Below are 18743 nucleotides of genomic sequence, written 5' to 3' on the forward strand. Positions count from 1 at the left end.
TTACATCCATTATACATGTAATAAACTATTTTGGAAAGTTTCATGAAAATTGGTGCATCCACTACTGTGTTTAAGTGTGTTTTAGTCTAAAAACTGTAAAATTCAAGCTTTCTTTATATTTCTAAATTGTAAAAATAGAAATTTACAAAATTGAAAGGTAGCTTACTACAATATAAGTAAACAATTCACATAAATTGATATTGTTGAAAGGGTTTTTGAGTAATAGTCTGAAAACAGAAAATCACCCCAGTTTTGCACAAATAAAACTGTAAAACAAACAATCAAAAATTTTGGAAAATTGAACATTAATAAATAGAAACAGTGCACCAAAAATTAGCAGCATTTTTACCTATATTGTGAATTGTGCATGACAGACAGACACTATTATGTTCCGTCTAGAAAGGTGGGTGTGTAAATGTTGGAAGGGAGTTCACATCAACAGAAACAATTCGTCTAAGTTTTATGGAATTTGCAGGGAATATTTTTGAGTTATAGCAATAAAACAGAAATTGTTTTTGTATGAATAAAGTCCAATATCTCAACAACATAAAATAAAAAAAAAGGATAATCAAATGGGAGCTTACATCAAATAATTCACCTTAATTTAATGAAAGTTGCTGGAAGCATTTCAGGGGTATATCCAGAGATTTTAAAAAGGGAGGTTCAAGAGGGGTTCCAGGCTATAATTTGCTCCTTTGTGCCCAAATTTTGCAATAAATTTTTCAACAAAAAGGTATGTGTGCTCTGATCCCATGGACCCCCTCCCCATCCTTCCAGATGTGTCAGCAATATCAAATACATGTAAGAAGTTTGAAACAGAAATGGGGTAAAAATCATTTTTCCAGAAATGACGTACATAATTTGGAAGTGATTGTTTGAATTTATAATGCAGGCATAGACTAGTGTTTTACGAAGTCTCTCTTGCTTCAGCTAGTCAAGGTCATGGCAATGCACCATCAACAAATTCATTATTTGGGTACAAATAGCTTCATCTCTCATACTGTAAATTTGGATATTTTAGCGTTAGGTTATTTATGACATGCTTGTATCAAAATATTATTTAATTTTGATGCATTTAGAATAATAAGTATTTACTCTATCATTTTCAAATTAATGATGATGTATAAATAACAACATGATCTCTATGAGTTTCTAAAAACAGCATCCCTTAATATAACCAGACACATTGCAAAATTAAACTTGTTTTTGTCCACACCTACCAACTCATTATATTTTGGTGTGCTTAATTTTTGCTCTTTTGAGAGAGGCACCAAATAAGTAATAAAACTACAACCAAATGATCCTGATTTATAGTAGGCAAAGTCTAAAACCATTTTAGTTATTGTCTAAAAAGGAGACAGTTCTAGGTTTGAGCCAAATACTACATAGACAATTTTTTTTCATATGAAGTCCATGTTTATCGAGCATGAAATTAATGTTATTTTATGTGAAATTCACTTTACATGACTTTAATGTCAAGAACTCATGTGAATTTCATGTGTACGCTCGATTCAACTGAATTTCACGTGAACTCTGTCAAAATGTTTATTTGCTCAATTCAGATGAAAATCATGTGTAATAATTTTGCCTGTGTACCTAAGTACACCAACCTCTTTCTCCTTTAGGTCCTGGCAGACCAGATAATCCCTGTCCACCAGGGAATCCTGGGTTTCCTTTCTCTCCTGAAAATAAAAAGTTCATTTTATTATTAGCAAATATACACAACATGTATTAATAATCTTAATAATTAGTTACACTTTAAAAAAATTTTTTAAAAGAAAATAGGATAAAAGGCACTTCAAGGGTTTATAATTGGTTTTAGTGAATAGTTTTAGTGTAAGTGTTTGTAAGAATCAGGAAAATGAAAAAAATCAGTAACATACATGTCAAAACCCACCGATCTTACGATAAAATATCACTCAAGGATACTTTCTCTATTTGAAAAGACCATTATTTAATCTCTGCATCATTTGATTTGCTCAGAAATTTTTCAATAGAATCTTAGAAAAAATAATGTTTTTGACAGAGTTCTCTGCCCTTGAAATGATCATTTTCAGTGCATTTCATTGAAATTGTAACTCAATGGTCCAGCATGATACTGAAAATCTTGTCTGTTTTCCTTGATTCTGATGGTGCAAATAGTCCAGTTACACTATCAAAATGATTTTTTTTTCATACCATGTTTCAACTACTGCCTGATTCTTACAGATACTGACACTTAAGGTTGTTGCCAGACTATCTATAATTTTCCATATTAAATATATCTGTATAAATATAATATAAAGGACCAATCGTTCTTTTAATTTAAAAGCTATGTAAGCTCTATTCAAAATGATTTAACTAAAACCTGCTAAATCAAAAGTAAGACTTTTATTACAAGTTATTATTTAAGAAATCACCATATTTGGGAATCGGATGGTCGATTGAAGAAGACCACAATTCTTAAGTTATGTATTTTTTTAAGTACTACTCCAGCTAAGAATCATGCAAAATGTGATACATGGTTGGAAAGCCTACATATTTTTATTTTTGATATTTTGTTTAAAATGCTTTAGTAAACAGAAATTAACATTTGGTTTTTCATATAACCTGTGCTCATAGGAGATAAAAATTATATAGAATGCACTGTAGACTTCAAAATTATATTGGAGAAGAAAGAATGAAGTTTAAGTTCATTTTTCCATACCTGGAAGTCCTGGTGATCCATTAAGTCCTGGGTTTCCTTTAGCGCCAGGTAAACCTTCAAAGCCTGGTTGTCCAGGATCACCCTTTAAGCCTGGTAGTCCAGGATCGCCTGTATAAAAAGAGCTAGCATTAGATACAAGAAATTTAAAATATAAACAAGACATTACAAATTGTTTTGTGAGAAAATAAAAAAAAACTGAGTGCTTGACATAATATCAAGGAGATAAAGAAACAAAACTGAATTTTCTTAAAATCTTTTTATTTTTCAGTAAGACATTTTTCATATATTTATTCTGTAATCTTACTGATAGCTTAATTTGAAAATGTTTCTTTTCAAATTATGGTAAATGTAAATCAAATAAATTCATGACTTTATTTCAATACTATCCATCTCACAAAAATAAGTAAACAAATCATACTCATTAGAGTTTAACTTATTCAGTGAAATATGTCTTAAGTACTTCTACGTGTAAGAATCAGGCAAAATGTGTATAAGGTGTGGCACATGAAAAAAAAAATACACAGAGATTTTATGGTATTATCGAAGTATTTACACCTCATATCCTCAAGAAATTACTGTCAAAGTGTTTGTAAAGTTTGCCTTTTTAAGATATTGATAGGTCAAATTTAGTTGAAATGCACTATGGAAAAATGGTGGGAAAATTTTCCAAAACTTTTTCCTTATATAAGCAGTCGAAAAATATCTATGTCACCAATGCTTAAGGATAAATTTAAATAGCTTTTCAGTTGTATCTGAATGTGTTTGAGGCAAACTGAGAAAAATGATGTGCCACTCACTGCCTGATTCTAACACAGAATGGTACTAAACAAAACCTAATTTGGACCTGTATAATTTGTTTGGATACATTCAGGTTCAAAATATATTAAGCCTAAAAAATAAGTCTTGTTTCCTGCTACCAGCAAGAAAAAAAAAGAGTAGGTAGGTGGGGAAATTATTTTACATTTCAAAAACATTTTACATTGAGTTAATATGAAAACAATCTAGACCTGAACAATGGTTGAGTACAAAATGGCCATAAAATGTTTAGTGTATATGAAGAAAACTACATACCATCTCGTCCAGGTAGGCCTGGTGTTCCTGGTTCACCTTGAACTCCATCTATACCTGGCTGTCCATTAAGTCCAGGTAAACCAGGTTCTCCTTTAGCACCAGGGAAACCATTATTACCAGGGAAACCAGATTCTCCTTTAGGACCACTTGTGCCAGGCAAGCCATCTAAACCAGGGTTTCCTGGGTTTTAAAATTAATCAATAGAGTTAATGTAAACTTACTTGTACATGTGTATTAAAGCAAAAAAAAAAATTATAAATATTGTATTAGAAAAATGAATACTGAATTGCAATAATACTAATCATATAGTAATACTTCAGACATCTGTTTATGCTTGTAGATACAATGCAATCATTTTTTTCAAATTTAGTTCATATTGAACTATGTAGTTATAACATGGACCATGCCTTCATATTTGAACTAATTCAATATTCATTTCACTTCCAATTTTTGTCCACTCAGCCATTAATTCTTAATTTTCTGTTTATTGACATTATTCTCATCTATTCAGTTTCAATAACAATTAAAATGCACTTTGAAATGATCTGCATCTTCCATTTTCTGTTGATACTTGCCAACAATACAATATTATCAGTTGATATTGGAACACTTCTATTCCAATAATGATTATATAGCTTCTGTGCAAATACAAGGATATATTGCATGCTTTTTTTCCATTGAAATTAACAAGCAAATTATTAACACTATATAATAAATATAAATATTGACTTTTTAAAAATACTTTGATGATTTGGGAGAATTAAGTTTTTTTTTAAAATTAAAAATAAGTACATTTAACCAACAGACTTCTCGGAAAATGCAGTAATTACATATGCAGGGATTGAGAAATGGTGTAATTATTCAAAGAAATTCAAAGTTTGTGAGGCTCATCTTTAAATATTCATATATAATTCTAAAATTTTCAGGGACCATTTTGTGTAAAAATAGTCCATAACCAACCTGGCCAGAGCACCACAAAACTTTTGTGACATCATCAATTCAAATAGTAATAGTTAATAGTATTCTCAGACTTAAGTATTTTTTTAACTTTTGTGGCACCAGGGCCTGATGTCTTTCCAATTTCTACATTGGATAGCACTATTATACCTTTCATGCCAGGAAGTCCATCTTGACCTCGTGGACCTGGGGGTCCAGAATTTCCCAAGCCTCCCTATAAATAAACAGAAAGATAAGTTACTTAATCATGTTCTAAATGAAACAGATATAAAATCTACTTTTAATTACAGTAAATATAGAAAGACTACACAATTTGCCTTCTATGTTAAATGTTCTATTAACTTCATTATCTAACACAACATCAAACCTTGGAAACAAAAACATTTGTAAGACATCCCACCTTTTCTCCTTTCATTCCAGGGAATCCTGGAACTCCATTGTCTCCTTTTAGTCCAGGTGGACCCCGAATGCCTGGGATTCCTTCTATTCCCGGTTCTCCCCTGATTCCTGGTTCTCCTGGTAGACCAACACCTGGTAGTCCCTGGTCTCCACGAGCTCCAGGTAAACCATCCAATCCTATATAGATAAAAATAATATGAGTGGCAAAAGCTGACATCCAAGGCTTTTTCTTATGTTCTTAAATTATTGAAAAAAGGGACGATAGCTGAAAAGGGTGAGATAGGACAGATAAACGATTGTCCATTTAAATAATTCAGCCTACCTGATCTAGTTACTGTAAATAATTTTTCTTGAAATTTTTCATTTTTTTTAATTGCATATTTTTAAATTTAAAGGCTACTTTTTAAATGAATTCACTTTCATGACTCATTTCTGCGGGCTTGCCTTATTCCAGTTTCACTGAACATCTATCGTTAGCCTAGCATAGGATGCCTGGTATAACTTTATTACCACAAGGAAACTAAGATAAATCTTATAAGTTCCCAAAGGGAGCATTAATGGTAGTATTATCAACTGGGTTCTGTATACTTATGGCCAGAAAAAGCATCAATACCCAGTTTGTACCTTCTGTTTCAGGAGCTTAAAATAGCATCATGGCAGCTTCATTTATGTAAACTTTGCAAATGCACTTGGAAACCCAACCAGTCTTGGAAAATATTTGCTAGTTTCAATAATAATAGGTTTTTCCAAGATAGGGTTGGGCAAAACTGTCTCCAGTATGGTGCCTAGATGTTTACAAAAATGATGCAATCAGTAATTTTTGGGTACTTAAAAATTGTGAAATAATAATGAAATAAAATGAACAAAAAGAATTGATAAAATGAGAATCGAAAATGAAACAATTCAAAACAAAATGAATCAACACAAAATTAATTTAAGTATTTAAGTACTAGCTTTCTAAAAAGCTGTGGAGTGCTTAACTGTGTCATACATTTAGTTTGTACAATAGTGTCCTTCTTTATGTAACGCATATGATTTTATATCAACAAAATGTTCTCGCAGTTAAGTTTAAAAAAAAGCAATTTCTTTTGACAATTCTATGTGCAAACTACTTTTAAAAGACTGTTTAAACGACATACAAAAGTTCAACAATTCTACTTAGATAATAAATGCTGCTTTTGGCTGAAAGAATCAGCATTTCCAACACACAGTCACATTAACTGAGACAAGACAAAAATTGTGTGTATTTATATTCATAGAATGTTCTTCATACAATTTAAGACAGTACATGATCATTTATCACACTGAATAGTTATCTGGTTTATCTGATCAACGTAATTACACACCATATAAAAAGTATGTAAATATTGAAGTTGTCTGCTTAAGCATATATATTCTACCAAGTCTGATGGTGATTGACCAATAAAATGCCATGTTATAAATTACTATTTTCCATTCGTAGCTTCTGATTGCCAAACAATTCAACCCAAAGACATTTTGGACCATGACAACACATAAATCCTCATGAATGGCGGAAATTTCAGCCCATATACATTTCAGACCATGACGCAATAGGACTATTAAAACCAAATATCATAACAAATTTTACCATATCTGAAGGTTATAGGAATATTATATCAAATCAGAGCTGATAAAAATTATCAAATGTTTTTTATCAATGAGTCTTCGGGTGCGTAAAAAGGTTTCACATTCCTCATATTAAAAATCGAAGGTGATATAACAAGAGTGGACAAGGTAAATATGTCAGAGACAGCAACCACACTGGGATGAAAAATGACAGCTCAAGGTCACCAATTAGTCTTCAATGAACTACAAGGAAATCCTCAAACCACAGCTGAGTATTTTGTAAGACCATATGCAATTAAAAAATTATGTTGATCTTTTTTTTCTTTGGGGCATCAAGTCACGTATAGAAACATTGAAATGAGCCTAACACCAAGAAGTGTTCAGTTTAGACAGGTTTCACATTATATAAAAATGCTAGTCACCTGCTTAAGTTTAACTGCACACTAATTCAGTAGCAGCCTTTCTAAAAATTAGACAGAGGTGATTCATGCATGTCATAAACCCACTGCATTCAGTTTATTTCTTGTTCATAAACAGTCACTGGTCACATAATCAGTCTCAGTTTTTCATTTGGTAGTTGCATTTTTGAAATAAAAATATAATAAATTGTATATGAAATTGGCATATTGCAAGAGTTATCGTTCTTGATTTGGTTTCATTTGGTTGATTTTAGTGGGAGATGAATGTATGTTTTTCTAAAAAGTGCAGATCTGAATGTATAAATGATTACAGTTATGTGAAAATACAGCATATGTAGACTGAAAAAGCATTGTTTGTTTGTTTGGTGGGTTTTTCTTCACCATGAATCACTTTACCATTGGCAGTGTCCGAATTTTATGTAGACTGGTACTTAACTTACCATCACGACCTGGTTCACCATTGATACCACGCTGACCTGGTAACCCTGATTCTCCCTTAGCTCCTGGTAGACCATCCTGACCTGGACGTCCATCTATTCCAGGTAAACCGTCAAGTCCTCGCTCTCCCTTGGGTCCTAAACAAATTTCAGAAATTTTTTTTCCAAGTAGAAACAATATTTGAAAAAAAAACAAAACAAAACAAAACAAAAACTTGTCAAAAGTGTCCCTCTTCATTATTCTTTTTGTATATGCTTGCCCATTTTTGTTTTGATCAAAGTTAAACTTCAATTAATATATTTTAATTCATGCACAAAATCCAGCATTTGTAGTGCATGGTTCTTCAGAAAATCCATCCATCTAAAAATGAAGTCCTAAAAATCCTGGTTTTTCAGGGAATTTCATTCAACATACCAGAGAGTCCTGGGATTCCTGGTTTTTCAGAGAATTTCATTCAATTTATTCAACATACCAGAGAGTCCTGGGATTCCTGGTTCTCCCGGAACTCCATTTAATCCTCTGTCTCCTTTTCCACCTTTCATGCCAGGTAAGCCAGGTAAGCCATCACGTCCAGGTTCTCCAGGGAATCCAAATAATCCAGAATCTCCCTTCTCACCTGAAGGAGAATGGTCAATATTAAATTGTAAGCACTTAAATACAATTAGATAATGAAAGTATTGCATATAGCAATACATATGGTAACATGAAAAGATAGGAACTATTTTGTGTGTCAAAAATAAAGTAGTCTAACCAAAAATTTAATTTGGTAATTAAATAATTTATCTTGTAATAAGAATTTAAAAGGTTCCTTTGGGGCCACCACAAACTTCAAACCCTGAACAAAAGGGCAAGTTTGGACACAACATTCAACTTTGATATATCGTTAACTGAACTAAGATTGTAATTAAACATTTGACACATGGGAGTTTCCTATCATAGAATAAAAGTTGTTAATGAAGTATATATGTGTGTGATAGACAGAGAGATATGGTGAAAACCTATAGTCCCAATGATAAAGGATTAATCAAAAGCATATGTCTTAGAAACAGAACAATACCTGGAAGTCCATCTTGTCCTGGTAAACCTGGTGGTCCTTGAGGTCCATCTAATCCTGGTAGTCCTGGTCTACCTGCTGGGCCAGGCTCTCCACCAATGCCTGGTTCTCCATCTAAACCTCGAACCCCAGGCAATCCAGGCTCTCCCTTAAAACCATTATCACCTGGAATACCAGGCAAGCCATCAGGACCTGGGCGACCTGGTTCTCCTGAAATTCCATTTCTGCCAGGTTCTCCCTTTAGGCCAGATTGACCAGGGAGACCAGGTAAACCTGATGGTCCAGGTTCTCCTTTCATACCAGGTAATCCATCCAATCCAGGTACGCCTAAAAAATAATAAAAGTAGCAGTATTTATAAAAATCAGACAAGAGGTGATTCATGCATGTCAAAAACTGTGAGTTTCTCATTCAGAAATGGTTACAGACTACATTACCATTCTTAGTTTGTCTCATTTAGAAGTTTCACTATTTAGACAGAAATTTTATAAGAGTTATCATTCTTGATTTGCTTAATTCAAAATAGTTTTCTCCAAAATACAGATCAGTATACCCAAAGAACTATACTAATGTAAACATATTGTGCTTGTAGATATAAAAAAGTATCATTTGTTTGGTGTTTTTTTCAGTACCGTGTTTAAAGCTTATGAATGGAATGAAAATAAAGTTTACATTTCTTAACTTGTCAAGACACAAAAATTTATGCAGTAAAAATTCCATAATAACTGCTTGAACTGATACTACTTTTATACATGTAAGTAATACAGTGTAATTAGTAAAAAAAAAAGATGTAGAGTCAAAATCATTTTTATCAGAAATTTTAGCAACTTTTCAGGGTTACCAAGAAACTGCAAAAATTGAAACTGTAAAATATAATATCAAATCATGTTTACATAAAGAAGCTGGAGTTCCAAGTACTGCTTTAGACAGCAAGTTAGATTTAAGCGATAACAAGGGGCTCCCAGGAGCCTGAATTGCTCACCCGTTAAATCTTGCCTTTCAAGGGCAACAAGGAGTTGTCCAACAATTTTGACTCAAAGAAGACTTTGGTAGGACCAAAAGGATCATATCATCAACTGAAAGATTCTTTCAATCTATCATAAGGTTCAACAAATTGGCTGAAAAATGCTAAAAATATCATTTTTAGCCTTTCAAGGGTAATTACTCTGACAAGGAGTCATCCCATAAACTTTTGATCTCCATACACTTTTGTAGGCCTTATCATAAGGATCATTTCAACAATTGAAACTTTCTTTCTATCTATCATAATTTTCAAGATATTGGCTGAAAACTGAAAAAAAACTGTCAATTTTCATCTTACAAGGACAATAACTCTAACAAGGAGTCATTCAACAACTTTGACCAATGCAGATTTTTGTAAGCCTTTCAATTAAGATCACTTCGGCAATTATACAATTTGGCTTAATACTACAGTTCTGAATATTTATGCGAAAAACTTCTTCCTGACCCCTATGTTCTATTTTTAGTAACAGCAGCAATGTTTTTCAACTGATCAAAAATCCCCACATCAGTTCTATGCTGAAATTGCTGAAAACAGGTGTCAGCTAAGGTAGGTTTGACTGAACATGAACATGACAGGTTTGACTGAACATGGTACAAGACAGGTTTGACTGAACATGGTACAAGACAAGTTTGACTGAACATGAACAAAACAGGTTTGACTGAACAGATTTATTTACCGTCAGGTCCAGGTAAACCACTTGCTCCTCTTTCTCCTGGTAACCCATCTAATCCTCTATCTCCCTTAGCTCCTTCAAGTACAGTTCCTGGTAAGCCAGGCAGACCAGCATCACCTGCAACAACAAATTAATATCACTACATGCATCAATATCATAATAAGTGAACTTGCACAAAATAGTTTGTTCTGTTCTTTTGTATCTCTTCTACACTGTAAAATTTACACAATTATAAATTTCATATTCGACAGAATGAAAATATATCTTTATGATGAAATCTATAATTATTTACTTGAATCAGTCTGTTCTTATGAAATGATTCATGTTGAAATTTCAATGGTTTCTTTTGAATTACAGTGTCATTTACAGAGTTATCTCCCTTAATTTTGAATTCATCAGTACATTCTATATAATTTTTATTTCCTAAGAACAAGGGGCAATATGAACAGCCACATGTTATTTTCTGTTTACTATAACATTTGAAACAAAATACATGTATCAAAAACAAACATTTTTTCATATTATCTCAATGAAAATTCACTCAATATATCATTAGCTACTGACTGTTGTCTGTTAATTAAAAGCCTAAAAAATAATAGCTCAAGAGAAATACAATGTATTAACAAGTGGCTCTGAAAAGCCTGATTTGGTCACCTTGAGAATTTAAAATCATATGGCCATATCATTTGAATAATTTTAACCAAAAAAATTATCATTTGTAGAGGTCTTATACTTCAATACATCATTCTTTCAACCAATTGAAGCACCTGAGTTACACAAAAAGAGAATGATTTGTACAGGAGAGAGATATTAAGAAGCAGTTTTAGTAAGAATCATGCAAATCTGTAATATGTGATACACCCCAAAAAAGGCTACACAAATTTATTTTTGTTAGTAAGTTGTGTGTCTTTATGATGAAATGTATAATAATTTACTCAAATCTGTCTGTTCTTATGAAATGATTCATATTGGAATTCCAATAGTTTCTTTTGAATTTCAGTGTCATTTACAGAGTTATCTCCCTTAATTTTGATTTCAACAGTACATTCTACAAAGTTTTTATCTCCTAAGAACAAGGGTTATATGAACAGTCATATCTTATTTTCTGTTTACTATATCATTTTAAACAAAATATCAAAAACAAAAATATGTAGGCTTTCCAACCATGAATTACATTTTGCCTGAAGTCAAGGATAACCTGGGAAAACGAAACTAGCCACTATGTTACCAACTTGGTACAGGCATTTCAAAATGAAATGGTGTGTTAAACTAGGTTTTATGACTACCCAAAGTAAAATTTTGATTAAGTCATGGAATACTGAAATGGTCCTATATAAGAATCCGTGGATAAGGCTACGTAATACAAGTGTTTACACTTTGAAATCTTTTATATCTCTTCTACACTATTTTAAATTCATATTCAACAGAATAAAAAATAAAAGAAACATCAAAAAGTTTTACCCTTCATTCCTGGGAGACCATCTCGTCCCTGCTCTCCTTTGAATCCAGGAAGTCCAGATTCTCCTGGGATACCAGAATCTCCCTTATCTCCTCGTAATCCAGGAAGTCCTATTAATAAAATTTAAAATATTGAGTACTTGTTCTGGATATTATTGTAAACAAAATTATATATACTGAGTTAATCAAGGAGAGTTACTGAAACCGACATTGATATACGCTATTTATGAAATACTGTGGGAGTATTATTGTTTATGGGATACCAATTTCTGTGTTTTTGTGGGTGAGTTGGGACTATTGTGAAGAGGACATATCCTACCTCTTGGTCCTGGTAGTCCAGGCAGTCCATCCTCTCCTCTGGGACCAGGCTCTCCAGGTCTTCCATCTAAACCTGGGAAGCCATCCCGACCTGAAATTAATCAATATATTCAGTAGACATTTAAATTTAATCCTTCATAGCTATTCTGTTGAGTAGTATTGGAAATCAAATCTCATGCAAAAAGAACAAACCTGTTAATAAAATAATTCTTTGAAATAGTATTATTCTCCAAAACAATAATGAATATTCTTCTGCTAACTCCCATTTTCAATGTTGCATTTCAATTATCTTTCCCCACTTATTACATTTAATTTCCTTATTTTGACAATCAATAACAGCTCATCAAAAAGACTTTTTTTTTCAAAACCCAACTATGATGAGATTAGACTCAGTTGAAAATCTCTTATCACTAAAATCACTCATAAAGAAAACCCAGAAATTTCCCAAGTCACTCATCGGAAGAAATATCACAATTCCTCATAGAAAGAAATTTCCCAATCAATCACAGAAAAAAATAACACAATTCGTTATAGAAAGAAATTTCCCAATCACTCATAGAAAAAAAGTTACAATTTCTGTCCTTTCGCAAAATAGCGAAAATAGTTTGTTTACATATACACTTACCATTATCTCCCTTCATTCCTGGTAATCCATCTCTGCCAGTTATACCAGTCAAGCCAGGGGATCCTTTATCTCCCTTGTTGCCTTTCAAGGCTGTGATATTCAGAGGAATCATAGGTCCTACAAAAAAATACCAACAATGTGATGATATTTAATGTAGAATAAACATTGAAAACTGTCTTAACCAAACCCCTTTTGGATTTTAAAACTGATTCACTTTAGACAAGGGTTCGGTTTACAAAGGTTCAAAATATATTTCAGTAGGTAGACCTGGGATAAGGGACACAACTTTTACAAATCATTGGAACATTTGTTTTCAGAATTTTACATCAATCCCATGTAAGCATCAAAATAACTTGAACTGATTTCATTCAGTTTCTGATGAAAGCTTGACAAGCTTTGGTGAAATTGATTATGATACAAACATAGCACTCATTTCAAGAGTTATGTTCCCTTACCCTAGGTCTACTTCCTTAAATTGATTATAACTGACTTTAACAAATGTCTAGTTTAGAAAGTCTTCATAAGCATGTCTTGATACCATACAGGGGGAGTTTTTGGGATGCTACTTTTGACATATTTCAACAGTCTGTCTGAAAACCACAAAATAATTACTCTTGGCTTACATATTTAGTGCACCCATTAGCATCCACCATAAAGGGAAATGCCAAAATTTGTCTTATACCTTTTTACTTCAATTTCGCAAAATGTTCCACCCAACAAATAACTAATAATATGGTACATGTATTATAATATTAAACAGTGGTTTTACTTATGGGATAAGGTTCTTTAGAGTTCTGAATAAGAAAAAATAAGGTACTAAGAATTTATACATCTGTAAAACTTATTTGAAAAATATTCTTTGAAAACCTTATCTTTTCAACTTACTACTTATTTCTTTACATTGATACATAGTTAAAAATAATATCAATAATACAAACTTACCAGGGGCACCCTTTTGACCAGGAATACCATTTTGACCAGGGAGCCCAGGAGAACCTGGTTCTCCTCTAATACCAGGGAGACCAGGTAAACCATTACCAGCTTCTCCTTTCTGTCCTGGCAGTCCTGGGAGGCCATTACTTCCTGGAATACCATCCAGACCTGGTCGACCACTATCTCCCTACAATGTTTTATTGTACATGCAAATATACTCAACTTCAACATTCTAAATTTGAACTGAGGCAGAAATGTAACAAGTCGCTTCAATTCATTTAATGATATTTAATCACAAGGCAACAGCATATCTTATGCATATATAAATATGTATATATTATCTGAATGTGAATTGATTGAATTGGGAAAAATATCAGCTTGTGAGACAGAATATTTAGTTTTTGAGAGAGCGAGCTCAGGGAACACATTTACATTTTTCTTACAAGAAGTTGGTACATGAATTTCTTTTACATTGTATCAAGAATAGTCAGATGTTTATCATTACATGTAAAGTCAAGATAAAATAACCTCCTAGATTCTCATCCCCTACCAACACAAGTTTTTCACCCTCCCTGAAAAAAAAACCCCAATTTTGATTCTTTTAACAATTTAGGTCAATTTCTTTCAAATTGACAGATTTTTTCACTTGAATTGATAAGAAATAAAAAGTAAAATTTGCACGCCCAACCATAAATCTAAAAAAATATTGGATGAGAATCTATAATTTTTTTTATGATTGCCTAAGATGGAGAATATCATAATATTTAACAATTCCACATATACAACTAGTGCATAAAATACTTCCTGCAATTACTGTGGCCCAAGTGAGCAACATTAAGTCAGAAGAAATGTGTAGACAGTTATCAAATCCTATTTGGACAGATTTATACATTCAATCATGTATATCTACTGGTAGCTCTGTTTAATATAGGATTAAACACTGTTTTTTTTTTTTTCTCCAGAATTTATCGATGTGTAAAATCAAATTATTTACTCATAAAACAAATAAAAGCCTGGACGACTTTTAAGTCAATATCAGGTTTGCGAGTGAATAAATTCTGGGAAAACAGTGTTTATCCTTATAATTCCAATCCAATTATATCTGAAATTTTATGCATTTATCTTTTTTTTCCCTCTCATTCAGTGAAACTGACACCCAGAATTGACATTGCAGATGGTGGCATTTAACCTTCAACATAACATGGTTGTCAATTTCAATATTCAAAGTAAACAATAAATAGGGGAAACTGATAACCTAATTCTTTCAGAAATGTTGTTTTGTAGATACAATAAATTAATTTGAGATAAATACTGTAATCTGATTTACAGTAAAATAAAATAAAATAATTTTGTTATATCTCAAAGGATAAAAAAATACTGACATGCCCCTATTCAATTAAATTCAGAGCTACTTTTTTCATGTTTAAAAATAAAAATGCCTTTAAAATTAATTTATAAGAATTGGCTATGATAAAAATGTTGTCTATTGAAAAATAACATATATTTTCCATGTGCATATTTTGTTTATTGCACTTTACTGCACATTAGACAACATTTTTATCATAGCCAATTCTTAAATAAAAAAATAGTATGGAAGAAAGCAGATAATACCATTGCACAACTCTTCTGTCGAATCAATGGTAGCCATGTATGTTTATGATATGTACATGGAATTTACAAAGTTGTAAAGACTGACATTGCTGCGGCCACAAAAGGTGAACAATAAATCATAATGCATGAAAAAGACATATGCTTATAAGATTGGAATTATTCTAAAATGTAGAATGAAATTTATATTGATCAGATAATGCAAAAAACAAAACACCAATTCTACTTTACTATGTATTGAAATGTAACAATATGACAATTTTGTGAAAATCATCTCAATGTTAGTAATCCCAGCAGGCCATTTCACAAATCATGAGATTTACTACTAGAATTTTTCAAATATTACCTTAACTCCTTTTATGCCTGAGAATCCTGGGCTACCAGGGGGTCCTTGTGGTCCTGGTCGTCCTTGGTTACCCTTAGGTCCAGGTAAACCATCTAAACCTTGACTTCCTTTCTCACCTGTCAAACATTACAACATTAAATGCTAGTAATTATCACATATCTCTTTTTCATCACTTCACTTAGATTCTTTCTTATACCCAGTCCACACAATAAGATACTTATGTTTATATGCTGAATGTTGTACATGATAGTTCAGGTGTAAAAGGTCTCCATACATACAGAAATGAACCTTTGTAAGCAATTTATCCTTGATAATAGTCCAACAATGTCTATATTACACTCAGAGGGTGAAAATAAACCAACCTAAAAGTTACATTTTCTTAAATATTATTTTGATATTGTTCTGACTTTGACAAAATCAAGCTGTTTTTATGCAAGTGTAGAGATCTACTTTTGGTACAACCCTACAGGTACTGAAAAAGCCAGGTTTTAAGGAGATAGACCAAGTGTAAGGGACACAACTCTTACAAATCATTCAAATGTTTGTATTCACCATTTTACATCAATCTCATGTAAGCATCAAAGTAACTTGGACTGATTTCATTCTATTTCATTACAAAAGCTTGAAAGGCTTAGGTGAAATTGAATATGATAAAACATATCATTATTTCGAGAGTTATGTCCCTTACCCTAGGTCTACCTCCTGAAGAGTCATTTCTTTGGAATTTTACAGTTTTGATATTTATGCCATATTTTGCTGTTCATGGCTACATGACATTGATAGAGTTAATTGGCAAATGCCTGGGTTAGTATAAAATTCACATACAGTTCAAGGAAGAAAAAAGACAATCTATTGTACTGTAACAACTGATTCAAACAAAGGACATTGAAAAATATGCTCCTTATGATGCTAGAAAATATTTCAAGTGTTTATTCATACACCTAAGTGTTAGCATGAAACCGAAATCTCCTGATGTATTTAAAACAGGCATTGTATTAGTGCTAAATAGCGCTTGACATTCCCTACAGAAATGGTTTGTTTCATCCTGATATATAGCATTGCATAGTAACACCCAGGATATATAAAAATGGCAAAGGCATCAAAATCCTAGAAGTTTACTAGTACAGGGATAATATGCTATTTTAACCCGCAATCAACACCAATTACTTAGATCTGGATTAAAATGCTTTTAGTGGCAGTCAACCCAGTTTAAAATTAACCCCTAAACTGGAGTTAAACTGGGGCAAATCCAGATTAGTCATTTCAGGTGCTAAAGGGAACTAACATGTGGAGTAAAAATTAAGTTGTTGCTAACAAGATGTGTGATGTTCTGTGACATTATTATAATTCTAATGTCAGAGTAAACTGCAAATTGCTGCTTCATACAATGGAAATCAATTCAAATTATTCTATAAGAGTAATCAAGGGAACCAAGATTTTAGCAGATATCAAAAGAATGTAATCCAGGGACAAAGACAAGACATGGAAAACATACACACAACAAAGAAAATAATGTAACTAAAATAATAAATACAAAGTAACAAAAGTAAATGAGCAACTCGGACTCCACTAAACACTGAAAGCATGGACCAGGTGCACCAGTAGGGTAAGCATACTCTGCTTTTCTAGAAACACCCGAAGGGTTGCTCATAAAAGGTCAAGTCATTATTAATTCATTAATAAAATTTTGCTATCATTATAGACTTTTTATACATACAAGACTTAGATATGATGGATATATCCAAATAATTTGTTTATTTAGCTTAACAGTCTTTTCATTGCCACCAGTATAAGTGAGATGATTTAAATCTGGATTAACCTATCTGGATTTGTCCCGAATGAAAATTTTAAGTGTTAACGGATAACTAACTTTTAAAAGATTGTGTTATCTGAATTCAAACTTAAAACCATAAAGAAATTTTATATAGTTTTTTTAGTTTCAGTGTTCAAATTGAAATAAATTATTTTCAGAAATTTTTACAAAATTGTACAACTCCTTTTCATGATTGGAAAAATTATAAAAATTGAGTTCAAACACCATCAACTTACAGTCTACATCAACAAAAACAGGCTGGGCAGGTTCTCCTTTCAATCCTCGTAATCCATCAGCACCAGCAGGTCCTGGTAAACCCTAAAAAGATAAAATGTATTATCATGTAAACAAAAAGTACATGTATGTTAGTCAAAAGCAGTTGTTATTTTGATTACCATTATACAGTGAAATCCTCCAAAACCTAGATATACCAAAAATCTTTCTAAACGATATAATTTGTTAATCCCTTAGTTGATACAAGGGTTTAATTGTATTTAAATCATGGATAAACAGAGCTTGGTTTCATAAAATAATCTCAAGTTGAGATTTTCCTAAAATCCTGAAGTTTTCCTAAAATATCCAATTTCAAGCAATCTGATTGGTCGAAATTTCAGATGAGGAAATATTTGAGGAAATCCTCAATTTGAGATTTTTTATGAAACCCAGGCCAGAACACTTGCCAGAACAGAACATGTTCTACAGTCCAAAAGGAGTTCAGTTTAGTAACATTTCACTGTATCATTAACTTCAAAATAAGACACATAACATATGTCAAAGACAGAAATAACCTGAACAGGAAATGGAAGGGCAATAGACCTGAAATTGCATCCAACAATATTGGACCACATACTTAAGTTGTATACCAAGTATCTAGTGGATGTGGTTTATATTTGCTGAGAAAAATGTTGCCTGCTTGCCTTCTGTCCACCCCCAACCGATATTCACCATTCTATGAGCTGGTTTACACAAGTGCAACCCGGCAAAAATGACACTATAACAAAGTAAAAATATGGACTTGTACATACACTATCTCCAGGTAGACCTTGGAATCCAGGGAGACCATCAATTCCCCTTTCTCCCTTTTGTCCTTCAGGTCCAGGGATTCCAGGGTTTCCATTTCTTCCTGGGGTACCATCCAAACCATTTTCTCCCCTTTCTCCTTTCAAACCAGGTACACAATCACTGCAGGATCCTCCTATGTCACCTGATAATAAAACAAGGAAATAACAATAATGACTTTTATCAATACTTTTGACAGAACCAAATTAAAGGTTAACAATCACTACAATCCCAATAATGATAGAAAACTTTTAAATTAGAAAAAAATATATAACCA

At 32.3% G+C, this 18743-nt stretch overlaps 1 protein-coding gene across 1 annotated transcript in view; it reads right to left on the bottom strand.

The window, feature by feature from the left end:
* The window catches only part of LOC148626138 (uncharacterized), a 71376-nt gene that overhangs the window by 11377 nt on the left and 41256 nt on the right, over positions 1-18743 (bottom strand). Inside the window, exons 16-31 of the mRNA XM_088569850.1 lie at positions 18433-18611; positions 17644-17725; positions 15595-15710; positions 13650-13827; positions 12708-12824; positions 12084-12173; positions 11768-11875; positions 10310-10423; positions 8615-8938; positions 8030-8173; positions 7560-7694; positions 5115-5290; positions 4865-4928; positions 3758-3937; positions 2687-2794; positions 1611-1682 (exon numbers count right to left, since the gene is read on the bottom strand). Of these exons, the coding sequence (XP_088425976.1) occupies positions 1611-1682; positions 2687-2794; positions 3758-3937; positions 4865-4928; positions 5115-5290; positions 7560-7694; positions 8030-8173; positions 8615-8938; positions 10310-10423; positions 11768-11875; positions 12084-12173; positions 12708-12824; positions 13650-13827; positions 15595-15710; positions 17644-17725; positions 18433-18611 (2187 nt within the window). The remainder of the gene's footprint in view (positions 1-1610; positions 1683-2686; positions 2795-3757; positions 3938-4864; positions 4929-5114; positions 5291-7559; positions 7695-8029; positions 8174-8614; positions 8939-10309; positions 10424-11767; positions 11876-12083; positions 12174-12707; positions 12825-13649; positions 13828-15594; positions 15711-17643; positions 17726-18432; positions 18612-18743) is intronic.

The sequence above is a fragment of the Perna viridis genome, chromosome 2 (genome assembly GCF_037379345.1).
Source record: "Perna viridis isolate PV_CMFRI_1.1 ecotype Kerala chromosome 2, ASM3737934v1, whole genome shotgun sequence".
Classification (NCBI taxonomy): Eukaryota; Metazoa; Mollusca; class Bivalvia; order Mytilida; family Mytilidae; genus Perna; species Perna viridis.